Source organism: Geotrypetes seraphini, chromosome 3 (assembly GCF_902459505.1).
Source record: "Geotrypetes seraphini chromosome 3, aGeoSer1.1, whole genome shotgun sequence".
Taxonomy (NCBI): Eukaryota; Metazoa; Chordata; class Amphibia; order Gymnophiona; family Dermophiidae; genus Geotrypetes; species Geotrypetes seraphini.
This window is the reverse complement of record NC_047086.1, coordinates 175,705,418-175,732,476: the sequence shown is the minus strand read 5'-3', so window position 1 is coordinate 175,732,476 and position 27,059 is coordinate 175,705,418. Positions and strand designations below refer to the sequence as shown.

Below are 27,059 nucleotides of genomic sequence, written 5' to 3'. Positions count from 1 at the left end.
GGACTTCTCAAACCCCTTACATAAGAACATAAGAAATGCCCCTGTCGGGTCAGACCGGAGGTCCATCGTGCCCGGCAGTCCGCTCATGCGTCGGCTCCTCAGGTCCAGGACCTGATAGTGCTCATACCCTAAAACTGTCATACGCTTTTCGCTTATGACCTGTAGAGTAACCTTCTATCTATACCCTGTAATTCCCTTCGCTTCCAGGAAGTCATCCAGCCCCATTTTGAAACCCAGTATTGTACGCTGTCCTATTACCTCATTTGGAAGCGTGTTCCAGGTGTCCACCACCCTCTGAGTGAAGAAAAACTTCTTTGCATTCGTTTTGAATCTGTCCCCTCTCAGTTTTTCTGAATGACCTCTTGTTTTTGTTGTCCCCGCTAGTCTGAAGAATCTGTCCCTCTCCACCTTCTCTATGCCTTTCATGATTTTATACGTCTGTATCATGTCTCCTCTCAGTCTCCGCTTTTCCAGGGTAAAGAGCCCCAGTTTGTCTAACCTTTCGGAATATGAAAGGTTCTCCATTCCTCTTATCATCCTGGTTGCTCTCCTCTGGACCCTCTCAAGCATCGCCATGTCTTTCTTAAGGTACAGTGACTAGTATTGGACACAGTATTCCAGATGTGGTCGCACCATTGCTCGATACAATGGCAGGATAACTTCCTTCGTTCTTGTAGTGATACCTTTTTTGATAATGCCCAGCATTCTGTTTGCTGAGGCTTCATTGTTGTATCCACCAATACCCCTAGGTCTTTTTCTAGGGTGCCTTTCCCCAGCACCCTTCCTCCCATCGTATAGCTGTACATGGGGTTCCCTTTCCCCATGTGCAAGACCTTACATTTCTCCACATTGAAGCTCATCTGCCATCTTTTTGCCCATTCACACAGTTTGTTCAGGTCGCTCTGTAATTCTTTGCATTCCTCAACAGTTTCTACTCTGTTGGAGAGTTTTGTATCGTCTGCGAACTTGATAACTTCACACTTCGTGCCTGTTTCCAGATCGTTAATGAATATATTGAACAGCAGCGGTCCCAGCACAGACCCCTGTGGGACACCACTCGTGACCCCTTTCCAGTCAGAGTAGTGTCCTTTTACTACTACTCTCTGCTTCCTATCCGCCAGCCAATTTTGGATCCATCTGTGGATGTCCCCTTCCACCCCGTGGTTCCACAGTTTCTTCAGCAGGCGCTCATGGGGTACCTTGTCAAAGGCTTTTTGGAAATCCAGATATACTATGTCAATGGGGTTACCTTGGTCCAAATGTTTGCTTATCCCCTCAAAGAAATGCAGTAGATTCGTTTGGCACGATCGTCCTTTACAGAAACCATGCTGGCTTGTTCTCATCAGGTTGTTTTTTTCTATGTGCTCATTGATACCTTCCCTGATCAATGATTCGACCATCTTCCCCGGAACTGAGGTCAAGCTCACTGGTCTATAGTTCCCCGGGTCGCCTCTCGATCCTTTTTTGAAGATTGGTGTAACATTTGCTATCCTCCAGTCTTCCGGGATTATCCCTGTTCTCAAGGATAGGTTGCAAATATGCCTGAGTAACTCCGCTATTTCGTCTCTGAGCTCTTTCAGTATTCTCGGGTGGATCCCATCTGGGCCAGGAGATTTGTCAATTTTTAATCTATCTATCTGCCTGAGAACATCTTCGAGGCTTACCTCCATGCATGATAATATTCCCTCTTGATTCCCCTTGAAGATTTTTTCCGGTTCCGGCACGTTGGATGTGTCTTCTTTTGTAAAGACCGATGCGAAGAACTTGTTTAGTCTATCAGCCACATCTTTTTCCTCCTTCACCACTCCTTTCTTGTCTCCTTCATCCAGAGGTCCCACCTCCTCCCTCGCTGGCTGTTTCCCTTTTACATATCTGAAAAATGGTTTAAAATTTCTTGCCTCCTTGGCTAGTCTCTCCTCGTATTCTTTCTTGGCTTTTCTGACCACTCGGTGACATTCTTTCTGATGCTTCCTGTGCTCTTTCCAATTTCCTTCAGTTTTGTCCTTTTTCCACTTCCGAAATGATGTTTTCTTGTCTCCTATCACTGTCTTTACTTCATTGTTTATCCATGCTGGGTCTTTAGTCTGATTCTTTTTGCATCCTTTCCTAAATCTGGGTACATATAGGTTTTGTGCCTCGCTTACCATGTCCTTGAGTAGGGACCAGGCTTGCTCCACAGATCGAGCTTTCTTGGAGCTGTTTCTGAGCTTCTTCTTCACCATTTGTCTCATGGCATCATAGTTCCTTTTCTTGAAGTTAAACGTTGTTCCCTTTGTTCTCTTCCCCTTTGGTAATCCTACTTCCACTTGGAACAGAATCATGTTGTGGTCACTGTTTCCTAGCGGTCCCATTACTTCCACTCCCTTTGCAGGTCCTTTTAGCCCGTTAGAGGATCAGATCCAGGATCGCTGCCCCTCTCGTTGGAGTCTGGACAAGTTGTTCCATGAAACAGTCTTGGACGGCTTCTAGGAACTCCGTTTCCTTCGTGCATTTCGAATTTCCAAGCCGCCAGTCTATCCCGGGATAGTTGAAATCTCCCATAACTATAGTGTTAGCGTTCTCGCATTCCCTCCTTAGCTCGGCTACCATTTCTGTATCCTCTGCTTCCGATTGCCCAGGTGGACGGTAGATCAGTCCCATCTTTATCTCGGATCCGTTTTTTCCTGGTATTTTAACCCACAATGACTCCAGTTGACCATTTGCCGCTGCTGTATCCACACTAGTTGAGTGAATGGTTTCCCTTATGTACAGTGCTATTCCTCCTCCGTTCTGATAAGTCCTATCTTTTCGGTAGAGTTTATACCCTGGCAGTACTATATTCCATTTGTTTTCCTCGTTCCACCATATTTCCGTGATCCCTATGATGTCTAGGTTCTCATCTTTGGCCATGACTTCCAATTCCCCCATTTTGTTCCTTAGACTCCTTGCATTAATGTACATGCAGTTCAAGTCCTGGCATTTAGTCTTCCTCACTGTTTTCCCATGTGCTTCAGTCTTCTTTCTGTCCTCTTCCTGGCCAGCCAACTCCTGAATATTGTCTCCTTTGTCCTCCCTTTGTGGTATGTTTCTATTGCCTTGCCCATGTGGCGTGTTCGTATTTTCTTTTTCTTGTGCCTTCCCATCTTCCGGTTCCTTTTTGACTTCACCTTGTAGTATGGTTATCATGTCCTCCTCTCTCTTCTTCTGTCTCCCTTGTTTTTTCATAACCTGTTGCTGTCCACATGTTTCTGCCCAACATTTTTTCCCTTCAGTACCTTCACTGGGTACTGTCTCCCGAACCGTCGATATCAGGTCGACTTTCGGCTTTCCCCTTCTGTTTAGTTTAAAGCTTGCTCTATCGCTCTTCTGATGTTATTTGCTAGTTGTCTAGTTCCCGCTGTGCTCAGGTGTAGACCATCCTTCCTGTAGAGCTTGGGGATAACGGGATTCCAGCTTAGATGGGATAGCAGAAATGGAATAAGGAGTCTCCATGTTACGAATGAAAGTCTGTTTAAGAACTGGAGTCATGGGCAATCTCAAAGACTCTTTAGGTGGATGAGGAAGTTCCATGTCCGCCAAATATTCAGGAGTATATTTGGAGTCTGAATGAAGGTCCAGTTTGAGAGTTTGTCCCATGTCAAACACAAACTTGGCAAAGGAAGTTGACTTGGGATCAGAGGCTTCATCAGAAGGACTACGAACTTTGGAGCCGCCGAGTAGGAAGGAGAAGCCTCCCTAGAGTATTGAGAGACTGGTTCAGACTCGAGTTGCATTGTCACAGAAGAAGCTAAACTGTGAGGTGGAATCATGGAATGCTTTCGCTTCAGGCTCCATGATGGAGAAGCACCCAGAGTGCGAGGCACAGAATGAGTCGAAGCAGGAGGAGAAGAGTCCCGATGAGCCGGCTTCGAAGGAGGAGTCCTCGACCTGGATGGACTTCGGGTCGAGACTGAGTGCAGTCGAGACCTGTGCTTCGAAGTGGAAGAGCGAGGCAAAGAAGTCTCGGTATCCAGAGAAGTGTGCACTGCAGATGACTCACGACGAAGCTTGGAAGCAAGATGCCTCGAATGCTTCGAGCGGTGCTGCAAACGAGGCTATTCAGGTGAAGAATCAATGGAGGACAACCTCTTCAATGCACGGGACCTGCCTCGAGACATGAAGACTGGAGGATCCGGTTGGGTCTCAGGCTGGTCTACCCGAGGCAGAGTCGAGGTTGGGAGCAGTTGAGCCACGATGGAGGATATCTGAGTGGTCAAGATGGACTTGAGCATGTCTTCGAGCATCGGCACTGAGACAGAAGGATCTGATCTCGTATGTTCAGCAGTGCACTCCAAAAAGGGCGACCTCGAAGGTGAGTATTCCCTTATCTTGGAGGCACGCTTAGAAGGAGGGCGCAAAAAGGACTCTGGTAGCTTCTTAGGTACGGCACCTGAGAGAGATACAGGAGACTTACCCACCGAAGACGTCTTCACTGAGGTCACTGTCGAGACCCTCAAGGGTGTCGAAGCCGGTGCAGGAGTGGAAGTCGCGGTTGAGGCCTTCGAGACCGAAGCTCCAGCCTAAGCCAAGGTCGAGGCCTTTGAGACTGAAACTCCCATCGACGTCGGAGTCGAGGCCTTCGAGTTGCTGCCGGGGTCGAATCTGAAGTCTTGTCCGAAGGTTGCTCCATGTCACCAAAAAGTTGTCGAAATTGGGCACACCTGCGACAAAAAGCTCGAGGTGTTAGAGTGAAACAGCGGTGAAGTCTTCTGGTGAATGAGTTGAACCCAAACACTGTAAACGACAGTGAGGATTGGTGACAGAAATCACTCGATTACACTGACGACAGCGCTTGAACCCGGTAAGAGGCCGGGACATAGAAAAAATAAAGTCTGTGTCGAACGAAGTGAGCAGTTGGGCCTAGGCCCAAGGCTCACCGACCGGACAAAAAGAGCGGTAGAAAAAACAAATAATTATAAATTTTTTTTTTTTTACACAGAAAAAAGGAGAAAGAGATACAGCGACCGAACTTTAAAAATAAAAGAAACAGCCGCGGTGAAAGAAGGCAAATTTTGCTGCAGAGATGAAGAAAAAAACGTCTTCTTGGCTTCATGGAAAATAACGAACTGAGGATCCTCACAGGAGACGCGCCCCCTAGTTTGGGCGGGAAAGCACGCGCACATGCATGGTGCAGCACTCGAGAGCTCAAAGATCGTCAAGCAAGTTTGCTTTCGAGGCTGTCCGCTGCGGGGCTCCGTCGGTGACGTCACCCATATGTTGAGAATATGCTGCCTGCTTGTCCTAGGATAAGGGGGGTTCAAAGTGACGTGCATGTGCTGGACTTTGGGGGGGAAGAAATAATGGGTCTGAAAATAGAAGAGAGGGAGAGAGATGATGGACAATGGGATTTAGGGAGGGAAGGAACAGAAAGGGAAAGAAGTTGAACACAAGAGATGGTGTGGAGGGGGGGGAAGAGATACTGGATAGGAGGGTAGTTGGGAAAAGAAAAGGAGAGATGGTGGACCCTGGGGTGGTGGGGAAGGAGGGAGAGATGCTGGATGAAAGAGTAGTTAAGAAAAGGTGGATCTGTGGAGGGAGATAAAAAAAAGGAAAGATGCCAGACTTCCTGGGGAGGGAAGGGAAACAGAAGGGGAGGACAGAGATGGCAGATGGATGGTTAGCATGCAGAAAGAAGAAAGAAAGGGAAACCCTCGCAAGTTATCAGAAGACAACCAGAGCCTGGGACCAACAAGATTTGAATAATGACCAGACAACAAAAGGTAGAGAAACTAATTTTATTTTCTGTTTTGTGATTACAATATGTCAGATTTGAAACGTGTATCCTGCTAGAGCTGGTGTTAGACCGCAAACGTGAGCTAGGATTTAACAGAGAGAGGAAAAGTCTTTTTGTTTGTTTATCACAGCACCAGTGTGGTTAGGAGAAGGAAAAGGGGGTGAAGAGGCTATAAAATAAACCCACCAGGATGTTTGAAAAAAAACACCCAATTGGGTAGGAAAATCGAATCGAAATTTTTTTTCCTGAATCGGGCAACACTAGTAGATTCAGCATGTCTTCTTTGCTGCTGGTGATGAGCATTGTATCATCTGCATCATGGTACATGGGCTTAACTTGCCACTGGGGCTTGTGCACATCTGAGAAGCTGAAAGCTATGCCATTGGTAGTTTCACTACCAGCAGTGCCTCCCAAGGTGGACAGGTTTCAGCGGAGATGTCAGACTAACGATATACCACCCATCTGGGCAACAGTAGATGGGCAGTGTTGGAGGCAGAGGATCGTGTTTGATGAGACAACGTTGAATTTATACTGCGCAGGCCAGGCAATCTACTTCTGTATTCTGCCAAAAAAACTTGAAATCTAAATACCTGCATATCAGCTTATAGTTGAACTTATTTCTTGAGGTACTTTATACACGAATAAGCTGATATGTGGTTAGCCTCAAAATAATTTGCTAAAAACATTTATGCCTATATATTGCTGTGTAAATACCTGCATGGCATAAATGCTCATGAGGCAACTCTCTTTCAATTGAGAGAAAGCTCTGGAATGAGGGGGGATAAGATGAAGGTGAAATCATAGTTACTTACAGTAACAGGTGTTTTCCGGGGACAGCAGGCAGATATTCTCACATAAGGGTGACGTCATCCATGGAGCCCGGTATGGACAGTCTGACAAGTGAACTGTCACTTGAAGTTAGAAAAAATTCATGACTGCCCGCACCACGCATGTGCGAGTGCTTTCCCGCTCACTGAGGTGCAAGGTCCCCCAGTTCCGTAAGCTAAGAAGCCAACCAGGGGAGGTGGGTGGGATATGAGAATATTTGCCTGCTGTCCCCGGATAATACCTGTTACGGTAAGTAACTGTGCATTATCCTAGGATAAGCAGACAGCATATTCTCAGATGTAATGACTGCAGATTGGGATGTTAAAGCAGCCCTTGACTCTGAATGAGAAGAGATGGGAAAAACTGCAGAGATACTGGATCTTTGACCGTGAATTGAAGCATAAGGGATAACCATGGTTGCCTGGGCCAAGAAGCTATTAGAATCATGGTGGCTGACTCTTGCTTGAATTTGACCAGTGTCTTAAGAATGAGTAGAATTGGAGGGAATGCATAGAAAAACTTGTCCGTCCAATCTAGGAGAAAAGCATCTGCCTCCAGCTAATGAGGAGAATATTATCTGAAACAGAATTGAGGCAGTTTGTGATTGATAGGGGACGCAAACAGGTCTATCTGAGGAGTTCCCCAAAGGGAGAAAACCTGATGTAAAACCTTGGAGTGAAGCATCCACTCATGTGGTCGAAAGATACCTGCTGAGTTTGTCAGTAAGAATGTTTTGCTCTCCTTGAACATAGACCGCTTTGAAAAAGATGTTCTGAGGAATCGCCCAGTTCCAAATCTTCTCGGCCTCTTGACAAAGAGAGAATACATGCCTCCTTGTTTATTTATGTAGCACATCACAACTTCATTGTCTGTGCAAACAAGGAGCGTGTGATTGTATATATTGTGTTGAAACATTTTCAGAGCATTGTGGACTGCTCCGAGTTCCAAGAGATTGATATGTAGCTTCTGTTCTTTAACAGACCAGTGGCTCAGATGAGCACCCCATGCATACATGGAGGAGTCTGTGGTCAGTACTTTCTGATGCGGCGGTATTTGAAATAAGAGCCCTCTGGAAAGATTGGAAGAATTCATCCAGCACTGAAGAGACTGACACAGTAATAGTGTGACAATAATCTTCTGGGAAAAAGGATCGAGAGCCTGAGACCACTGAGATGCCAGAGACCACTGAGTTGTTCTGAGAAGTCTTGCGAATGGAGTAGCATGGACTGTGAAGGCAATGTGACCCAAGAGTCTCATCATGTGTCTGGCAGAGATGGTTGGAAGATGAGAAACTTGACTGCACAGTTGTATGAGGCTGTCTTGCCTTTGCTGTGGTAGAAAAGCCCCGAGTTGGATGGTGTTAAGCAGGGCTCCTATAAACTGAAGAGTTTGAGAGGGTTGAAGTTGCGATTTGGGAAAGTTGACCTCGAACCCCAAATGGTGAAGAAAAAGGATTGTTGACCAAGTTGCCAAGCACCACACCTTGTGGAGAAGCATCTTTCATTAGCCAATTGTTGAGATAAGGAAAGACTTGAAATCTTTGATTTCTTAGAGCTGCTGCTACGACAACGACAAGGCACTTGGGGAGGAGGCCAGACTGAAGGGTAGAAAGAACACTGTATTTGTAGTGTTGATGGGCAATTCGAAACTGCAGAAATTTCTGTGAGCTGGATGAATTGGTATGTGGGTATAAGCCTCTTTGAGATCTAGACAGCATAGCCAATCATTATGATCTAACAGGGGATATAGAGTTCCTAGAGATAACATTCAAAATTGTTTACTAGAAACCTGTTGAGATGTCAGAGGTTGAGGATGGGGCGCAGACCTCCTGTCTTCTTTGGGACAAAAAAATACCTGGAATAGAATCCCTGATTTTTCTGGAAGGGAGGGACTACCTCTATAGCATTTAGATGAAGCAAGGCCTCTATTTCCCGAAGAAGGGATTTATGCTGATATCTGAAAGAGGACTCTCGGTAGATGATTTGGAGGCATGGAGAGAAAATGAAGAGAGTAACCATCCTTCATTACTTTGAGAACCCAGGAATTGGTCATTATTAGAGTCCAACATTAATAATAAATTTGCAGATGACCCCTGATTGGTTGAAGAAGAGGCTGTGAAAGAGAGGAACAGTGGCTATGCTCTTGAAAAGCGCATCAAAAAGACTTGAGCAGGCTTCTGATTGAGACTTTTGAGAGCGTTGTTACCTTTGCTTCTTCTGAGTAGGCTGTCTAGAAACAGGTTTCTTAGCAGCACCTCGGGCATGAATAAGAAGGTTTGGGTTACTAACTTGAAGTGGAAGGTTTAGCCTTTGGTTTAATCAAAGAATCCCAACTGGTTTCATGCAGTGTTAACTTTGGGGATTCTATTAAAGCAGCTACACAAAACAGCTCATCTTCTAACCATGGAATGTTGGCTAATTGAACTGGAAGATTAATGTCCATATTCGAGACTCTTAGCCATGCCAGGCATCTCATATCAATTGACATAACCAATGCTCTGTTAGACATTTCAAATTCATCATAGGCTGATCTTGCTATTTTTTGTCTAGTTTGTTTCAGAGTAGATATAATCTGCTGATCTTGTGCAAGGTGTTGCAAAGAAATATATTGGTCAAAATTAGGTAGCTGATTGGCCAAATGTTTTAAATAATAGTAAAAATTGTACTTGAGTATCCTGTTAGCCAGCATGGTATTTTGGTAGAGTCTTTGACCAAATTTGTCCATAGTCCGGCCCTCACGTCCCAGAGGTGTCGAAGCATAAACCTTGGTAGTAGAAGATTTCTTAAGGGTTGATTCCACCACTAAAGACTGATGCTGAAGTTGAGGCCTATCAAACCCATGAGAAGAAACTATTCTGTATAAAGAATCAAGCTTCTTTGGGGCCACCGCAATAGATAAAGGTTTTTCCCAATTCTTAACCAGAGTCTCTTTGAGAATACAATGAAGTGGTAGCTTGAGGAGCTCTTTAGGAGGTTCATCATAATCCAAAGCCTCCATGTACTCCGCACTATCACCCTATTATACTAAGGCGCGCTAACCAATTTAGCGCGCGCTAAACGCTAACGTGTCCATAGAATATAATGGATGCGTTAGCATTTAGCGCATGCTAAATTAGCTAGTGCACCTTAGTAAAAGGACCCCTATGGGCAGTATCAGCTTCTAGCTTAACAGGCAAAGCTCTGCCCAACTGCCTGATGTATTTGGTAAAAGAAAGTCTCTCTGAAGGAGATTTCCTCTGAGAAGGTGAGTGCTGTGGAGACTGTTGTGGAGAGAGACTATATAAGTGAGGGTCAGACACAGTAGGTGAACAGTCTGAGAAAGTATGTAAATCTGAATCATAAAGAAGACTTGGAGATGGAGAATGATAAGGGCGATGACTGTGAGAAGTCTTCCGATGTCATCGGTACCAATCCCTTGAAGACGATAACGAGGATCGGTGCATATCTCGTTTGCGCTTCGATGCTTGGGATCAATGAGAGGACCTTGAAGAGGAACATCGATGTCTTGAAGATGATGTTTGATGCCTCAATGATGAACGTCGATGAGATGACCTGGAACAATGATGATTGGATGGTGAACAGCGTCGAGAAGAGGAATGATGATGCCTCACAGGGGATGATTGATGCTCTACCAAGCAGCTGGCATTGGTACCTTCAGGCCTTGTAATGCTATGCTCAAGCTGATCCGGTATCGAGGGAGTAGGCTGTGTCATCGGCAGCAGCTTAAACACACTACCCAGCTCCCTCTGAAAAAACTCATTGAGTCTTTCCCAAAACAATGACACCGGCACCAAAGGCTGAACAGCCGGTACCAATGGTGTAGCAGGTTGCCTCGGTGTGGGTGACCTCAACAAGGAAGCACACCTTGGAGATGAGACAACCTGCAAAGTTCATAGGAATTCTATGAGCGCTAGAGCAATTACCGCTGCTGCTGGCACTAAAACCCGTGCTATGCGTTAGTGAAGGAGGGGGTTATTTTTTGTAAAGAAAATAAGGTGAAAAAGAGAAACAAGGAACAAATAAAATAACAGTGAAAATGGAGTGTGAAGGCAAACTTGAGGGAACGACGTTCAGATACATCTTCTTCACTCTGTGGAAAATGAAAAACTGACATCCTTGCGAGCCAGGTGGGAAGGCACTCACGTATATGTATGAAGTGGACAGTCTTAAAGCTTTACTAACAGCTTAAAGTGACAGTACACTTTACTACTGTTCATACCGGGCTCCATGGATAATGTCACCCACATGCTGCCTGTCTAAAGATAATGTGAGTACCGTCTCTCACGCTATCAATTTTTTTTTTCAGCCACTAGCTGGGAGTATTGGGAGGAGACTAAGGATATGCAAAGTTGGCAGCTCTTCTGGAAAGTAACAACCTGGAACAACTGAGAACAAAAGGAACATGTGAATAATAATGAGAAAATAGAGGGGAAAAATCAGATTGAAAACTAGATAAAAAAAAAAAAACCAGGAATGAAGGCTAGAAGAGAAATGGAAAAACAAGAGCATGACTAAGGGTGGGGGGGTTATTTTTAAACTAAAGAGTAGCGCACGTTGGGGGTCTTTTACTATAAAGATTAATAATCCATGTTATCTACTATGTGACCCATTTCATTCCTATAACGTGCTAATCTTCAGCCACCCTAAGGAAACGAGATTGGAGTCTACGGCAGACGATGCAGAGAAGCGACAGAAAAAAAATGCTGCCAAAATGCACAAGCACACCAATCCCAGACACCCAGTAATTCACACTCATAGGAGAGGATCCAGAGAATCCTGCTTTTACCCAGGCCCGGATTTATGTATGGGCGTTGGTATCTTCCCTCACCTCTTCCACCAAACTAAAGTCGTCCATAATTCCTAGTCACACATTGACTGCGCACACCTGCCGCCTCTTCTTCTAGTTAAGACTCCTTGCAACGCGCGCGCTAGTGAGGTTAGGATGCTAACGGTCAGCCGGGCGTCAATGGTAGGGGGAAGAAAGGTGATGGTGGCGGTTAATGAACGAAGACGTAGCTGCGCTATATATCGGTCCTCGACTTTCTTCTTTACTTTAATTATTCTAAAGTAAAGAATGACAAAATGTATATTTAAAGTGGGCAAGAGGCTATTTCAAAATCTCAGGCTTTTATGAGCCAGTTTATTATCGCGTGCCCCCCCCCCCCCCCTCTCCTTTGTATCCTCTTTTTACTGAAGCCCGAGGGCGCGGGCCGGCGCAGTAAAAAACAAAAAAACAAAACACACACACACAAAAAAAACTCCGACGTCAGTAGTACAATCGTCGCCAGTGTTAAGAGGGTGGGGTGGAGTTGTGCACCGTTGCCTTAATCTATTGCTTTTTTATCAGATTAGGACAGTGGCAATTAGGGTATGTGACACCCAGGGCTGATCATTTTTTTTAACACCTTCCCCACATTCCACACAAATTAATTCTCTTCAGGTTTTTTTTTTCATTATAACAAACACTGACAAGTTCCCAGAAAAAAACACCATTAAAATAAGAAATGAAAACAAAGGCCCCCTACAGATGAGAACATAAAAATAGCAGCTCTAGGTAAGCACCCATTCTACTTCACATGGATTTAGCCATGCAGGAAATGTGAATCTCCTCATAAACCCACCATATAGTGCAAAAATGTGCAAAGGTCTGTTTTTTTTTTCTTTCGATCACTACATAAGGCTAGATTCACAAAGCAAACCGATCGATTTGTGACCCCTTTACAACCAAATTTCCTTCCGGCCTGATTCACTTACCTCCTGCGATCCGCTTTCAATCCATGCATGCAAAGTAGACAGGGACACGATTCACCAAAGAAATTTTATGCTGGCTGATCAACGCAAGAAAAGACTGCTGGGGACCAGTTGAAAATGTCTTTCTTACTCTCCTGCTCTATTGAGGCCCTTTTCTCTGCCCTGTCAGCCCCGAATGGCTGCGTAAATGATGTCATTGAGAGCGTTTTGGCTTCCTGGTCCATGGGATGATTTTCCAAGGGTTACTGAACAGGGATGGTATGCACCTATCAAGAGAAGAATTGTCTTCAGCAGTAGACTGGTTAACCTGCTGAGGAGGGCTCTAAACAGATTCCTGGACAAGTGGGTAGTCAATCCCATCTCATTAGATCAGTGATTCCCAACCCTGTCCTGGAGGAACACCAGGCCAATCGGGTTTTCAGGCTAGCCCTAATGAATATGCATGAGAGAGATTTGCATATGATGGAAGTGATAGGCATGCAAATTTGCTTCATGCATATTCATTAGGGCTAGCCTGAAAACCCAATTGGCCTGGTGTTCCTCCAGGACAGGGTTGGGAACCACTGCATTAGATCTCTTATAGGAAGCTTCATTTACATATTTTTGAGCTTCACCTCTTACCTCAGGACTGACCTCTGACTTCCAGTTGTCTTCAAGTTTCAAGTTTAATGTTTTTTTTGATTAATCGCTTAATCATATTTCTAAGCGATGAACAGTTTAAAATTACATTTTTTGGGAAACAGTACAATACAAAATTTTAAATAATAACATTGGGATTAAAGATTAATTTATCATATTCATGACACAAGGAAAGAGGGGATGCGAAATACAAATCAATATAGGAAAGTAGAACAAAAAGGGAAAAGTACAAGAGGGAAACAAATAAAAGGTATAATATAATACAGTAAAAATAGCTTGGCCTAAGGATTATTAAATTAGTTACCAAAGGCATCTTTAAAGAGAAATGTTTTTAAATTACTTTTGAATTTTCCCAGATCCTGTTCTTCTTTTAAATAAATTGGAAGGGCGTTCCAAGTCTGTGGTGCGGTAACCGAAAAAATAAATTGCCGTCTTGTATTAATAACCTTAAGCGAAGGAATAGTTAGTAAATTCTGTTCATTAGATCTTAAAGCTCTATTTCAATGGTCTCAAACATGTGGCCCAGGGGCCACAAGCGGCCCACCAAGTACTATTTTGAGGCCCTCGGTATGTTTATCATAGAAAATAAAACTATCTTCATCATATGTCTCTTTAGCTATAAATTACAATATTATTATTAAGACTTAGCCAAAAGGAAAGATTTATGAACTGTAAAGAGTTTTACCTCATACAAAATTGTCATTTCTTTAATAAGACATTAACTATTTTTTCTGTGGCCCTCCAAGTACCTACAAATCCAAAATGTGGCCCTGCAAAGGGTTTGAGTTTGAGACCACTGCTCTATTTGGAGAATATGGAATTAATAATTTATATATAAATGCTGGGGTTTTATTAAGAAGAGATTTGAAAGTGAGTATGCAAAGTTTATATGTTATCCGATGGATAACTGGAAGCCAATGCGCGTTTTTTAGAAGGGGTGTTACATGATCAAACTTTCTGGATTTGGTTATAAGCTTAATGGAAGCATTTTGAATGATTTGAAGACGTTTTATTTCATTCAACGATATTCCCTTGAAGAGAGCATTACAATAGTTGATCTTAGAAATCACCAAAGAGTGAATAAGAATATTGAGTGACTTTGAACATAGAAATTTTGAAATTGATCGAATTTTACGTAATCTATAAAAGGTAGTTTTCCTACAAGCGAAACAGTAGGAGCTGGTCTTTTCTGCTCATGTTTAATTTTTTTCTGTAACTTCAGTATTTTTTTTAAGATTTGTATATTCATGCTGCAGAGGTTCCCTGAGGGGTGAGGAGTAGTGGCTCGTGGCCAGTAGGGGGTGATGTTTATGGGACGGTAATGGAATGGATAGTGGAACATGGTAGTGCAGTATTTTTGTGGAGTTTTTCTACAAAAGTGCCTGTTTTTCGTATGATTCTGGGTAATTCTAGCTAGATACAAACATATGTGTTAGTTAGGGCCACGCCCAATGGAAGCGTACGAAAAAAGGGGAATAAAAATATAAATTAAGTCAAGGCCAGAAAAACACACTACAGATTAATATAAGGGAAAGAATGGTGTTCTTTTTATGTACTTTGCTGTTGGGCCAGATCATGAAGGAAACCAGAGGAATCCATTTTGTGTTCCAGGTCTTTGTTCTCAGCATCGTGGTGTTAATTAATACCACATGTGCTTGCTTAGACTGGTTAGGAATAGTAACGTGTCCCAAACTGAGATATAACAGAAATTAAATATAGGTTTGAATGAAAATTATGAATGTATGGAAGCTTGGCCAAGCAAGTGCTGGAGTGATTTGTGTGTGGCTGTATATTAAACAAAAGAATGGGTTTTGAAAAACATAAAATATATATTTGCAACCTAAAGAAATCCTAAAGCAACATCTGGAAGTAATTAAGTCAGGGATTCCTGCTCTAACATAGGAAGAAAGGGGGAGACCAGCCCCTCCTCCTCCTCCTGTGGGCTAAAGCTATGTAATTTGAACTTGTCAGCTTAGGAAGAGTCTTTTTCTCTAAGGCTGAGAACTTTTCAGCATCTTTTTAACAAATAATTTCTCTTAATATACTGTTGTGAAAATTATGACTTATATTCAGAAACGACTATAAGCAAACAAATGTACTTTTCTAAAACATTTTGCTTTGTCTAACTTTTAAATGTAGAGGAATTTTCTTTGTCTAACTTTTAAGACCACCCATGTTACTTGTTATTGGTTGAGATACTGATGATGTCACAATAAGTCAAAAGTATATAATAGAATGACTTCAGAGATTAAGGTGAGTTCGTTATTAGAAGGCCAGCATTTGGCAACTATAACGATCTCCCATTAGCGCAACTGTTAAGTAATTATGCTGTATTCTTTTGATCGCGTAATGGAAAAATAGAAACAATAACTCAATAAATCTTAATTATACTTTTTAAAACCTTGCGCTGGTGTCATTGTGCATGTGTTATTATTTTTCAAACCGTAAGCTTTCAAGAGGCGTCGATGTCCCTTGCTCAGGGGTCAGCTCTGGCTGCGGGAGATTGCAGACTTTATTAGCAAAGTCTGTTTCCAGGGGGTTGGCTGTTTTGCAGTGCACCCACTTGGACAACCTGCATTTACTGATCGGGGCTCAGGGACTGTTCTCTTGGGAGCGTGGCTCACCCCAGGTTCATCCTCTAGTGTGTTTGAGTGCAGGTTGCATGGTTCAGTGGCTGTGTGTCCAGGAATGGGGCTGACTGCATTCCTCTACCTCTTTGCACCCGCAGTATTTCTGGGTGAGGTGGAGGTCTCAGGCTAAGGCATTGGGCCCGAGAGGCAGTCAGAAGATTGGCAGTCAAGGTTCCAAGGTTTCTTGAGGCAGATCTCCCTGTAAGCTGTTTCAGCTTTCATCTTGCAGCTCCCAGCAATGCGCTGTGAGTAACACAGGTTTGGCAGCCTGTGAGATCAATTTTGGGGTTCTCCAGAGTTGGGTTTTAAGAGGTTTGGGAGTTAGCCCTAGGTCCCTCCACTCCAGAAAACCTAAAATTGCTGTTTTGTTAATCAATGTGAATTTCCCAGGCTGTTTTATTATCAAAATTGCTCCCATGGTGGCTATTTTGTATTTTGCTGATTTGAAATAAAAGCTTTTATCTGCCTCAAAACAATTTGTTTTTGCATGATAACAGGTGAGATTGACTCCTCAGGGCATGACTCCTTGGATTCATGCCCCGTTTGCAGCAGATTGCTATCTGGCGAGCATCCGTGTTCCACGTACCTTGCGGCATGTGTGTGTGGGGTGGCCTTAGCCCCCCCTTCCCCTTTTGGGGGTTCTAACAGTCCATTGGAGGACCATCCAAAAAGTCTAAAAATTGATTTTGGGGCAGCACAAGTGTGTCCCTGGCAAAACACAGCTGCATTTCCGCACTTAAAGCCTGTAAAAGCTCCAAGGTCTTTAAGAAGGGTTCAGGGGAGGCGGCTGCCCCTCAAGGTCCAGGTTTTCCCCCGGAATTTATTAATGTACTCTTTCCTTAGCAACAGCAGCAGATGAATCCAGAGACCAAATAGCACACATCTACCAGCAGGTAGAGATAGAGAAACTGATTAACAGGTGGTCCTATTGGCTGGCACGCCTCCTGCATCTTCAGTATGCGCTATCTCCCAGCAGGTGATGGTTGCTATTCAACTAGCTCCTGGATTCTGGCTGTGACTGGATAGTTATTTTCTCCTGTTGAGGTTTCTCTTTAGTGAGATGGCAATTTTATTTCTCCTGTTGAGGTTTCTCTTCAATGAGACAGGGGTGTCCGGCTGAACGGTGCCGGCTTTAGGGGTTACACCTGGGTCCTCCCAGGTCCCTGCCTCACCCTCCCTCCAATGATAGAGGGTCTGGCTGGGTCTCGATTTTTCTTCTTTCCCTTCACTGTAAAAAAAAAAAAAAAAGACCACAGTGACTATTAAACAATTCTGCCCTCATAGTGCTGAGCAACCGGCATCTCCCGGCACTATCAACAAAGCTGTGAGTATATGTTTTATTTGAACCTCTTTGCTGGTTTCTGTTGTGGTGGAGCTGCGGGTTCGGTGTGAGTCTACAGAAGGAATATGTTTTTTATCAAACGCTATATTTTGTAGAGTTGTGGAAATGGTTTTGTGACTGACAAGTAAATTTACATTTGTATGAAGTTTATTCAGTAAAGGGCTTCGGGTGTATGAATAGAGCTCCGTTGACAGAACTAGTGCTTTCCCGCGTGTTGTAGGCGTGCGCTTGTTTTCATACTCTGGCAGCAGCGCCACAGCGGTAGTGGGATTTCTCACCAAGGCGGACTCTGCTTGGCAGTTCCCGCGGCCGGGTGGAGGTAAATATTTGGACGGCTCCGGGTGTGTTCTTCACATAGCCAGTTCCTGACTGAGCACAAGAGGCGTGCGCTTATTTTCCTATGTTGAGAATGAAGCAGCATTCATTTATTTCTCTCCAATGTTCATTTTAAGCACTTTATACCATGACAGTGTGAAAAATATTTTAATGGTTGGCTCTGGGTAGGTTTTTAATGCATTTTTGATAGAGCCAGCTCATTTCGCCATTAAACAGGCATTCGCTTGAATCTCCGACGCTAGCGGGAGCACCGCAGCATTCAAGGAGTTTATTTTGCAGCTGACGTAGGTCATTATCCCGTGGCTTCCCTGTTTTCGGGGTTCTATGCATCAGGAGTGTTTCAACAGCTTTTGCCACTGTTGTAGTGATATACCTTGTGTGTGTGTTTCCCCACTCTCTCTGCTTGAAAAGACTTAATTACTTTAATTGCGACTGTACTGTTATGCCTCACGGTGCTTAAGAAAGAGTTTCTACCCTGTGCTCAACTGCCCAATCTCGTTTTTTTGCTGTTATGGGTCGGCAGAAGGCAAATTGCTGCACAGTGATGTCGGTGGCATGAGAGTACCCTGTGTTTCATACAGGTATCTTCTTGTCTCTCTCGGTGTCCCTGAAGAGTGAGTCTATGGAAGTTTAGAGGTTTTCTTCTTTTTTGTGCCTCTGTGCAGCGCTGTGTGTGTCTGGTAGCACTTTAGAATTGATTCCTGAACTGTCTTTTCTATTTCTAGGGTGCCAGGGACTGCAAGTTTCAAAGCTTCTCGCACAGATTTCTCAGGTCGCCATCTTCTCATGGTACCTGCTAGACAGTCCCTCAAACTGGCAGTAAGAGCTGTGTGGCTCCTTCTAATCAGGGACAAGTTACCTATTCTCCCAAATCCACAGAGTAGCAGATGCTATGTGGCTGTTGGAATCATCCCTGAAGCTCTCTTTAGGAATGTGAGCTTTGTCTGATAACAATTAGAGTGCAGATTATTTCCCATGGGGCGGTCAATGCAGCTTCTAGATTCCATCTAGTACGTCTTCACTGTCTGCTCTTCATTCTGAAGGGGTCTTCACTTCCTCTGGTAACTCTTTATGCTTTCTCGTGAGGGGTAAGACACTATGATGTCAGGTCAGGGGGCTCTGGCCATTTTTCAGGATGCTTGCAACTTTGAATCCTCCTCCCATTTCAGATTCTTTCTTGGAGTCACCATGTATTGAGCTTCCAAAGGTTATGTTCGTGCGAGACCTCTTTTAAGTGTTACTGGTACTCGGGGCAGTAGTTTTAGTTCTTCCGGAACTAAGGGAAGTTATTCCATTTACTTTATAGTGCCTAAGATGAAGGAATTGGTCAGACGGGGGCTGGATCTCAATCTGGTAAATTAGTTTCTCAGAGTTAGACATTTCTGGAGAAAAACTGTGAGAATATTTACAATTTCCCTATGGACACTGAATTTGCACTATCTTCGCTTGACTCTCTTCAAGCAGCGCTATCAGTTTTGGCAGATGCCATTTGGCCTAGCCATGGCTCATTGAACATTTTAGAAAATGAGGGCAGTAGTGGCGTTTTGGCGCAAACAGAAGATTCAGGTACTTTCTTTCTTAGATGACTACTTGATTCGGATGTCTTCCAGCCAGGTCAATTTGTCAGACACAAACGGGTGATTTCTTTTATTTGAACTTCTTTTCTTCAATTCTTTGGATATGAATCTTCAAATTTCCAAAGAGCTCTTTTCTCCTATACTAATTATTGGAATATCAGGGGATGTTGTTCACGTAGGAGAGGAATGTGTTTCTTCCCAGAGACTGGGGCAACAGGAACAGGTTACAGTCTCAGATTTGCCTTCTTCAGTCACCAACAACAAGAGTATGGGATTCTGTACAGGTTCTAGGATCAATGGTGGTGACTCTACTGGGAACTTCGGCTCACTTTCACATGAGAATGCTACAGCAGTCGCTTTTGTTCCAGTGGTTCCCGGTATCTCAAGGCTCCAATTGTAGTATCTAGTAGGCTCCTCAAGCATCGCTCAATATAATTTGGTGGCTCAGCAAGATTAATCTTTTCAAAGGCATGCCTCGGTCTTTGCTGGACTGGCTCAAAGTCGACAAACATCCCAGGCTGTCGGATTGGGGGCTCAGTGCCTTCAATCCTCAGCACAAGGAGTCAGTACTCGTTCATTCTTCTGGACTGAAGCATGGTCAGGCTACCGTTTCAGGAGTTTCAGACCATTCTTCCGGAATGACAATAAAGGTCTTTTAGGACAGTGTTATGACGGTGGTATTTCTCTACAGCCAGGAAAGTACGTGATTTTTCTAACTTCACAGCTGTTTCTCCTTAGATAAGTAGACAGAAAGATTTGAAGTTTTATTTTAAAATACTGGCTACCAGTGATAATATGGACTAGGACATGGTTGAATTATTGCCTAATATGTTTTATTGTTCTTTTTATGGATTTTGTATTTTTTCTGTGGTCATTCATGAATTTGTTATTAAGATATAACGAATAATCAAATAAAAAAAAAAAAAGTACGTGATGTACTCAGTTGTCAAGTAAAGTAATGGTTCTACTTCAATGGGTGGAATCTCATCTTCCTCTTCTGTCAGCGCATCATTTTATAGGACAGGAAAAGGGTTTAGATAGACTTTCTCACCACAAAATCTGAGCATGAACCGTCTATTGCATGTTAAAATGTACAGCGCTGTGTACACCTTTCAGCGCTTTAGAAATAATAAATAGTAGTAGTAGTAAAATCTTCTACATCCTGGAAATTGGGAACTATTTGCTCAGGTGTTCCAGCTCTTTGTATAAAGGTGAGATCTCCTAGAACTAGACCTCATGACCTCGTCTCGAAATTCAAAGCTTCCTAGCTTCTTCAGCAGATGCAGGGAGTGGCAGTCAGAGGGGGGTAGCAGCGTTGCTTCTTTCTCGCCTCTGGTTTCTCTTTTTAAGTGTTTTCCCTTGGCTGATGATTGGATGGATTTGCTATCTCAAGCTCGCTTTCAGGGCACAGTAATTAGAGAATCTCTGGATTGGCTGCGCCATCCTTGCTATGTAGATCTGATGAGTCTTTCGATGGCCGAACTGTTGAGATTCCTGGTATCTCCTGATTTACTCACCTAGGGTCCAATCAACATGGATATTCATCCTACTTTGATATTACGACCTAGCTTTTGAAAAGACATGGCTGACGTGTAAGAGTTATGCAAAGCAGGTTATTTCTTCTCTTCTCCAGGCGATACAGATGTCTTCACCTGTGGCTTATGCTTCCTTTAGGAGGCTTTTCCTTTCTTGGGTACTTCTCAACATTGGCACCCTTCCAGAGTTCTATGTTTTATATTTTCTTTTTTGGCACAAGCGTATTGCCAAGGGCTTAACATTCAATTCCCTTCAGCTTCAAGTGGCAATCTTAGCTTGTTACAGGGCTAGATATCTCGCTCTTCGCTTACTTTTCAGCTTCATGTAGTTCAGTTCCTAAAAGGAGTACAGTATATTCGTACACCTCTTAAGAAGCCCTGTCCAGAGTACAGTTTACAGAATGCTTCATTTCAACCTTGTCTTTTGAGACTCTAAAATGCTGTGACGTGGAACACGGTGTTTCTTGTGGCCATGGCTTCAGCTCAGCGGTTTTATGAGTTGCAGGCCTTGTATGGCAGGGATTCTTATTTCTGATTTACAAATTCTGGGGTGTCAGTTCGGACAGTACCACAATTTCTTTCTAAGGTGGTGTCATCCTTTCTTTTATGCCACTCTCACTTTTCCTTCCTTCTTCCTGGGAGGAGGAATGGGGAGACAAGCTTTTTTTCACTGCATTTTTTTTAAAAGTGCGTAGCATTATCCCAGGACAAGCAGGCAGCCTATTCTCACATATGGGTGATGTCATCGATGGAGCCCCATTGCGGAAGCCTCGCAAGCAGACTTGCTTGTAGAAACTAGAAGTTTCGAGTTAGCCGCACCACGCATGCGCGAGTGCCTTCCCGCCCAGCACAGGGCGCGTCTCCTCAGTTCTCAGTTTTCCGTGGAGCCGAGAAGTTCGTCTTTGACTCTCTGTGTTTAACTTTGTTTCTTCATGCCTTCTCTCACCGCGGTTTGTGTTTATTTTATTCGCGAATCACTGTGTTACTTTTTCTTTACAGTTAAAAAAAGAAATTTTAATTTTTAATTTTTTCATCAGTGACTGGCTGGTGAGCCAGGCCGCGCGACCGCAGCCTGCGGGCTTCAACTTCACAGCGGCTCTCTTCCCTCCTCTGTCCCGGCCGGTCATGGGCTTCAAGAAGTGTAGTCACTGCCAGTGTGCGAGTTCTCTCCCGAATATGGCCTGCCTATAATCCAAAGTCGTACGGGTGCTGGGCTACTCTTCAATCTTGAGCACTTAAACATCATCGAGTTTTCTTGGAAAAATTCTTCAGCATGAACTCCTCGGTGACACCCTCGACCTCAAGTGCTACCTCGGTCCCGCCTTCCAGCGAGGGTCCTCCTGCTTTCACCGACCTCAAGCCTCATCAGACCGTCCTCGTTTGGATTGTCTTTCGCCTCGAGTACACCTGCTTTATCTTCCCCTGAGCTCCCCTCAGGTCAGATACCTCAGCAGAAGGTTCCTGCGCTAGTCCTCACCACTGCTACCTTGGAGCCTTTAGCCTCAGAAAGTGGTCCGGTTTCAGACGTGGATCCACCTTTGCAGGCTTTTCTCCAGACCATGTTGGAGCAGCAATTTGTTCAGTTATTGAGCAAATATGGTTCTGCCTTGACAATGCCTCCTGTAATCCAGCCTGGGCAATTAGTCTCCTGCGAGGTCGAGTCCCTGCTTGTGCCTCAAGCTGAAGCTTCACACTCTATGCAAGGAGCAGAGTCTTTGTGAGTGTCTGGTTTGGCATCTACACACTCGATGTAAGGAGTAGATTCTTTGCGAGTGTCTCGATTGTGAACCTTCACACTCTATGCAAGGAGCAGAGTCTTTGCAAGTGTCTGTTCTGGCTACTACACTCTTGATGCAAGGAGTAGATTTTTTGCGAGTGTCTCGATTGAACCCTTCACACTCAATGCAAGGAGTAGATTCTTTGCGAGTGTTTCGATTGGAACCTTCACACTCTATACAAGGAGTAGATTCTTTGTGAGTGTCTCGACAGAAATCTGTACACTTCATACAAGGAGCAGAGTCTTTGGGAGTGCTTTGAGATTTCTCGATCCAAACCACCAAGTTTCGATCTACAGCTTTGAGCCATATCCATTCACGAGCAGTGTTGCCTGTTTCCATACATAGGGTGAAGTTTTCCTCAATCCTCGAGACCTGCTTCCAAGCACCACTCTTGTTGCCGATCGATGCCTTCATCGAGACATCCATCAAGGCGCAGATCTTCTAAAGAATAGCTTCTTCATCTGGGCCTCATTCCAGACCTTCCAGTTCTTCGAGGCCCCAATTCCTCGCTTCAGATCTCACTTCCGGACCCTGAGGAGTCAGCTACTTTCATTACCTCCTCCAAGTCTCCATATTCTTTGGATTTTCATTTCTCCAGAGAGGCTTCACCTTTGTGCTCCGCTCGAGGCACTTCGGGGTCATTGAGCCCTTCTCGAGGCAAGGCCTTGGTGGATCAGCTGATGATCTGGAAATTCAGTTTGATGCTGGTTCTAAATTCTCTAAGGAGTATTTCGAGGTCATGCATATCCCTTAACCTCCTGCAGAGTCACTTAAGCTTCCTCTTAACAAGCTTTTATCTCAAGCTTTCAAACGTTGTCTGGCGACTCCTTATGCTATGCCTGCTCTTCCAGGCAAATTGGTCTTGAGGTATAGATCTCTACACTGCAAAGGATTTGAGAATTCACAATTATCTCCCCAATCCCTCCTTCTAGAGTCCTTTTTGTAAGGAACCCATCTTTCCAAGGTCTATGCTACTGTTCCTTCTGGACAGGAGGATAAGACTATGTACAAGTTTGGCCGCCATCTATATCAAGTTTCTTATTGATCTTCTTCCAGGTTTTCTGAAGAACCTGGATTTCCTTAGACATTTTGAGTTCTAAGACATCACTACTACTCTGTCACAACTCGGATTGCATTTTCTCCAGGCATCTTATGATGCCTTTGCACTGTCGGCTAGGGCCACTGTTTTTTTTCTGTAGCACTGCACCGCTTGGCCTTACTTCGTACCATTGCCATGGATCCTAATCTTCAGGACCGTCTGGCTAATATTCCTTGTCAGGGCAATGGCCTCTTTGATGAATCCATAGAGGCTGCACCTAAGAAGTTGTCAGATCATGAAAAATCTTTTGCTTCCATTGTCAGACCAAAGCCAAAGTCAGCTCCTACAAAACCTTCACGTCCTACTACGGTTTTCCAGAGGCGTTATGCTCCAAAGCGGCTCCTTACACTCAAGCCCCTTCCCAGGAACCGCAGCAACAGAAGCAACAGAAACCTCAGCCTTCTGCTGCACCTAAGGCTTTGCAGCTTTTTTTGACTGTCTTACAAAGCATAACCTCCATCCTACTGCCTCTGTACTTCCATCCCACAATAATCAGGGAAGGAAACTCTCTTCATTTCACTCAGGTTCCACCAGAGCTTTCTCCAAGAGAGTATCCTTCCAATCCATCCCAGACCGACCTCCTTCAGGAACCTCAAGCTCTGCTTTGTCTCCGTGCCATCGAGGAAGTTCCCCTGGAACAGCAGAGCAGGGGGTTTTATTCCCGTTACTTTCTAGTTCTGAAGAAGACAGGCGATCTGAGACCCATTTTAAATATAGATCAGAACGATTGGTTATGTTCTCTATATCTCAAGGAGGTTTCTACTCGCATCCCCTTCCATCCGACCTCCTGTCAGTATCTCAGATTTCAGGTGGGGAATCTGTATTATCAATACAGAGTGCTGCCTTTTGGCCTGGCTTCATCTCCCAGAGTGTTCACCAAGTGCCTGGTAGTGGTAGCCGCAGCTCTCAGAAATCATGGTCTTCAGGTATTTCCCTGCCTGGACGACTGGCTCATCAAATATTCAACATCTCAAGGGGTTATTGTAGCGACCCAAAGGACCACATGGTTCCTACAGAGTTTGGGATTCGAAATCAACTTTCCCAAATCCCAACTTCAAACCCTCTCAGAATCTACAATTCATCGGAGCTGTTCTGGATACTATCCAACTCAGAGCATTCCTTCCGCAACAATGTCTGGAAGTCCTCCTTCAACTTTGTCATACAGTGTCTTCTCACTTCTCCATATCAGCGAGACACATGATGGTACTCCTGGGTCACATGGCCTCCACAGTACACGTGACTCCTTTTGCCAGACTTCACCTCAGAATTCCTCAGTGGACCCTGGCATCTCAGTGGACGCAGGTTTGCGACCCACTTTCTCGACACATTGCAGTCACTCCTTCATTGAGACAGTCTCTCCGCTGGTGAATGCTCTCTTCCAATCTCTCCAGAGACTTGCTGTTTCAAATGCCCCCTCAACAGAAGGTCCTCACAACAGATTCCTCGACCTACGCTTGGGGGTGCTCATCTCGATGGTTTCCGTACTCAAGGCCACTGGACCAGTACGGATCATTAGTGTCACCAGTGTTCCCTCTAAGCTGCGCTGGTGTGCGCTGGCGCACAAAATATTAGGTCGCAGCGCACAAGTTTCTCGTCACAGCGCAGGACCGGCAAGATTGACTAATTTGAACTTCCTGCCGGTCCGCGCAGGACCGGCAAGATCAGCATCGGAAGCGTGCGCTGGGCCGGAGAGATCTTGGGGAGCCTCCGACAGTGGCTTTCTCCCCTCTCTGCAGCTCTCCTTTACTTCCCAGCACAGCGATTCACGAAGGCAGCCTCGGGGCTTTTGCTGAGTCGCGGCTGCCTCTGATGATGCAACTTCCTCTTTCCTCAGAGGCGGCGCGACACAACAAAGGACCCGAGGCTGCCTTCGTGAATCGCTGCGCTGGGAAGTAAGAAGAGCTGCTGGGAGGGGAGAAAACCACTATCAGTCTGGGAAGCTGCTGGGCAGGGGAAAAAAGGGACAGCTGCTACTGGAAAGGGAGAAGGAGAGATGCTTCTGGGAGGGGAGGAGGGAAAGGAATCTGGGAAGCTGCTGGGCCAGGAAAAAAAAGGGACAGCTGCTACTGGAGAGGGAGAAGGAGAAGGAGAGATGCATCTGGGAGGGGAGGAGGGAAAGGAATCTGGGAAGCTGCTGGGCCAGGAAAAAAAAGGACAGCTGCTACTGGAGAGGGAGAAGAAGGAGAGATGCTTCTGGGAGGGGAGGAGGGAAAGGAATCTGGGAAGCTGCTGGGCAAGGAAAAAAAGGGACAGCTGCTACTGGAGAGGGAGAAGAAGGAGAGATGCTTCTGGGAGGGGAGGAGGGAAAGGAATCTGGGAAGCTGCTGGGCAAGGAAAAAAAGGGACAGCTGCTACTGGATAAGGAGAAGAAGGAGAGATGCTTCTGGGAGGGGAGGAGGGAAAGGAATCTGGGAAGCTGCTGGGCAAGGAAAAAAAAGGGACAGCTGCTACTGGAGAGGGAGACGGAGAGATGCTGCTGGGAGGGGAGGAAGGGAAGAGAGTTACTGCTGGACAGGAGGCTGGGAGAAAGAAAGAAAGGGGGCAGGCAGGGAAACAGAAGGAAAGAAGAGAAACAGAAAAAAAGAAAGAAAGGTCAGGGAGAGAGGAAGAAAAAGTTGGGGGAGGGAATGAGGTGTGGAGGAGAGAAAGCATACAGGCTGATAGAAGGGAAGAAAGATTGGATGCACAGTCAGAAGAAGAAAGTGCAACCAGAAATCACCAGACAAGGTAGGAAAAATGATTTTATTTTAAATTTAGCAAAGTGGAGGCAGTATTACCACAGTTTTCAAAGGAATTTGCCCAAATAACTTAATAGTTAACTGGGTAAATTCCCAGAGATGAAAACTTCCCTTCACTTACTATGCACAGTTCTGAATTTATATCTGCTGTCTATATTTTACAATATGGTCCCCTTTTACTAAACCGCAATAGTGGTTTTTAGCGCAGGGAGCCTATGAGCGTCAAGAGCAGTGCTGGGCATTCAGCGCAGCTCCCTGCGCTAAAAACTGCTATTGTGGTTTAATAAAAAGGATGGAGGGTATATTTGTCTATTTTTGTATGCTATAAAAACCAAATACAGAGAGAGACTGAGAGCTGTTGACGAAGAGCTACGTGTGTGTCTTTCTTCCATTCCAGCCAGAATATCAGCTTTGTGTTCAGCCAAACAGGCCCAGGTTTCGCACTGAATAAAGTATTTTATAATTTTTATAATTTTTATTTCATAATAAAGTAATTATAAAATACTTTCTTTGTGTTTATTTGATTCCTATTCAAGAGAATTACTTTATATATAGTCAATATAGGCAGAGAGTTAAATTTTTTAACATTTTCTAATGGTGGTGTGCCTCGTGATTTTTTTCATGAAACAAGTGTGCCTTTGCCCAAAAAAGGTTGAAAAACACTGGTCTAGAAATTGAAAGCATCAAACGTATTGTCTTCTGGACTGTTTTTAATTTACAGTTTACACATATGGATGTAACAGACATAACTACATTTGTTGTAAAACATTTATTAAGATATCATTTCATCCCTACAATTTCTGTGTTCTTAAAAATATTATTTAACGTTATTTAATTTAGCGTGTAGGCCTAAAATTCCTTTGAATACCTCGTCCTCATGTATCAGCAACTTTGACAACATATTTATTTGGCTCATAACTTGCTGGCGCCCGATATTTTTAGCTCACAGTGAAAAAAGTTTGCTCACAACACCCGCCCACTTAGAGGGAACACTGATGTGTCACATCAATCTGTTGGAACTCAGAGCGATTTTCAAGGCTCTCAAAGCATTTCAA

The 27,059-nt window shown here is 44.3% G+C and overlaps 2 protein-coding genes across 4 annotated transcripts in view; one reads left to right on the top strand and one right to left on the bottom strand.

The window, feature by feature from the left end:
• Positions 1 to 11,722, bottom strand: part of LOC117356391 (dynein light chain Tctex-type 1-like) — an 80,970-nt gene extending 69,248 nt beyond the window's left edge. For both annotated transcript variants that reach the window (XM_033935535.1, XM_033935534.1), the window contains exon 1: positions 11,408 to 11,722. In XM_033935535.1, the coding sequence (XP_033791426.1) occupies positions 11,408 to 11,434 (27 nt within the window). In that variant the 5' untranslated portion in view covers positions 11,435 to 11,722. The remainder of the gene's footprint in view (positions 1 to 11,407) is intronic.
• SYTL3 (synaptotagmin like 3) overlaps positions 11,523 to 27,059 on the top strand; it is a 116,005-nt gene continuing 100,468 nt past the window's right edge. Inside the window, exon 1 of one of the 2 annotated variants that reach the window (XM_033935532.1) lies at positions 11,523 to 11,548. The gene's annotated coding sequence lies outside the window, so the exon portion shown is untranslated. Of the gene's footprint in view, positions 11,549 to 12,591; positions 12,673 to 27,059 lie in introns of those variants that run through there. The other variant, XM_033935533.1, reaches the window with a different exon arrangement.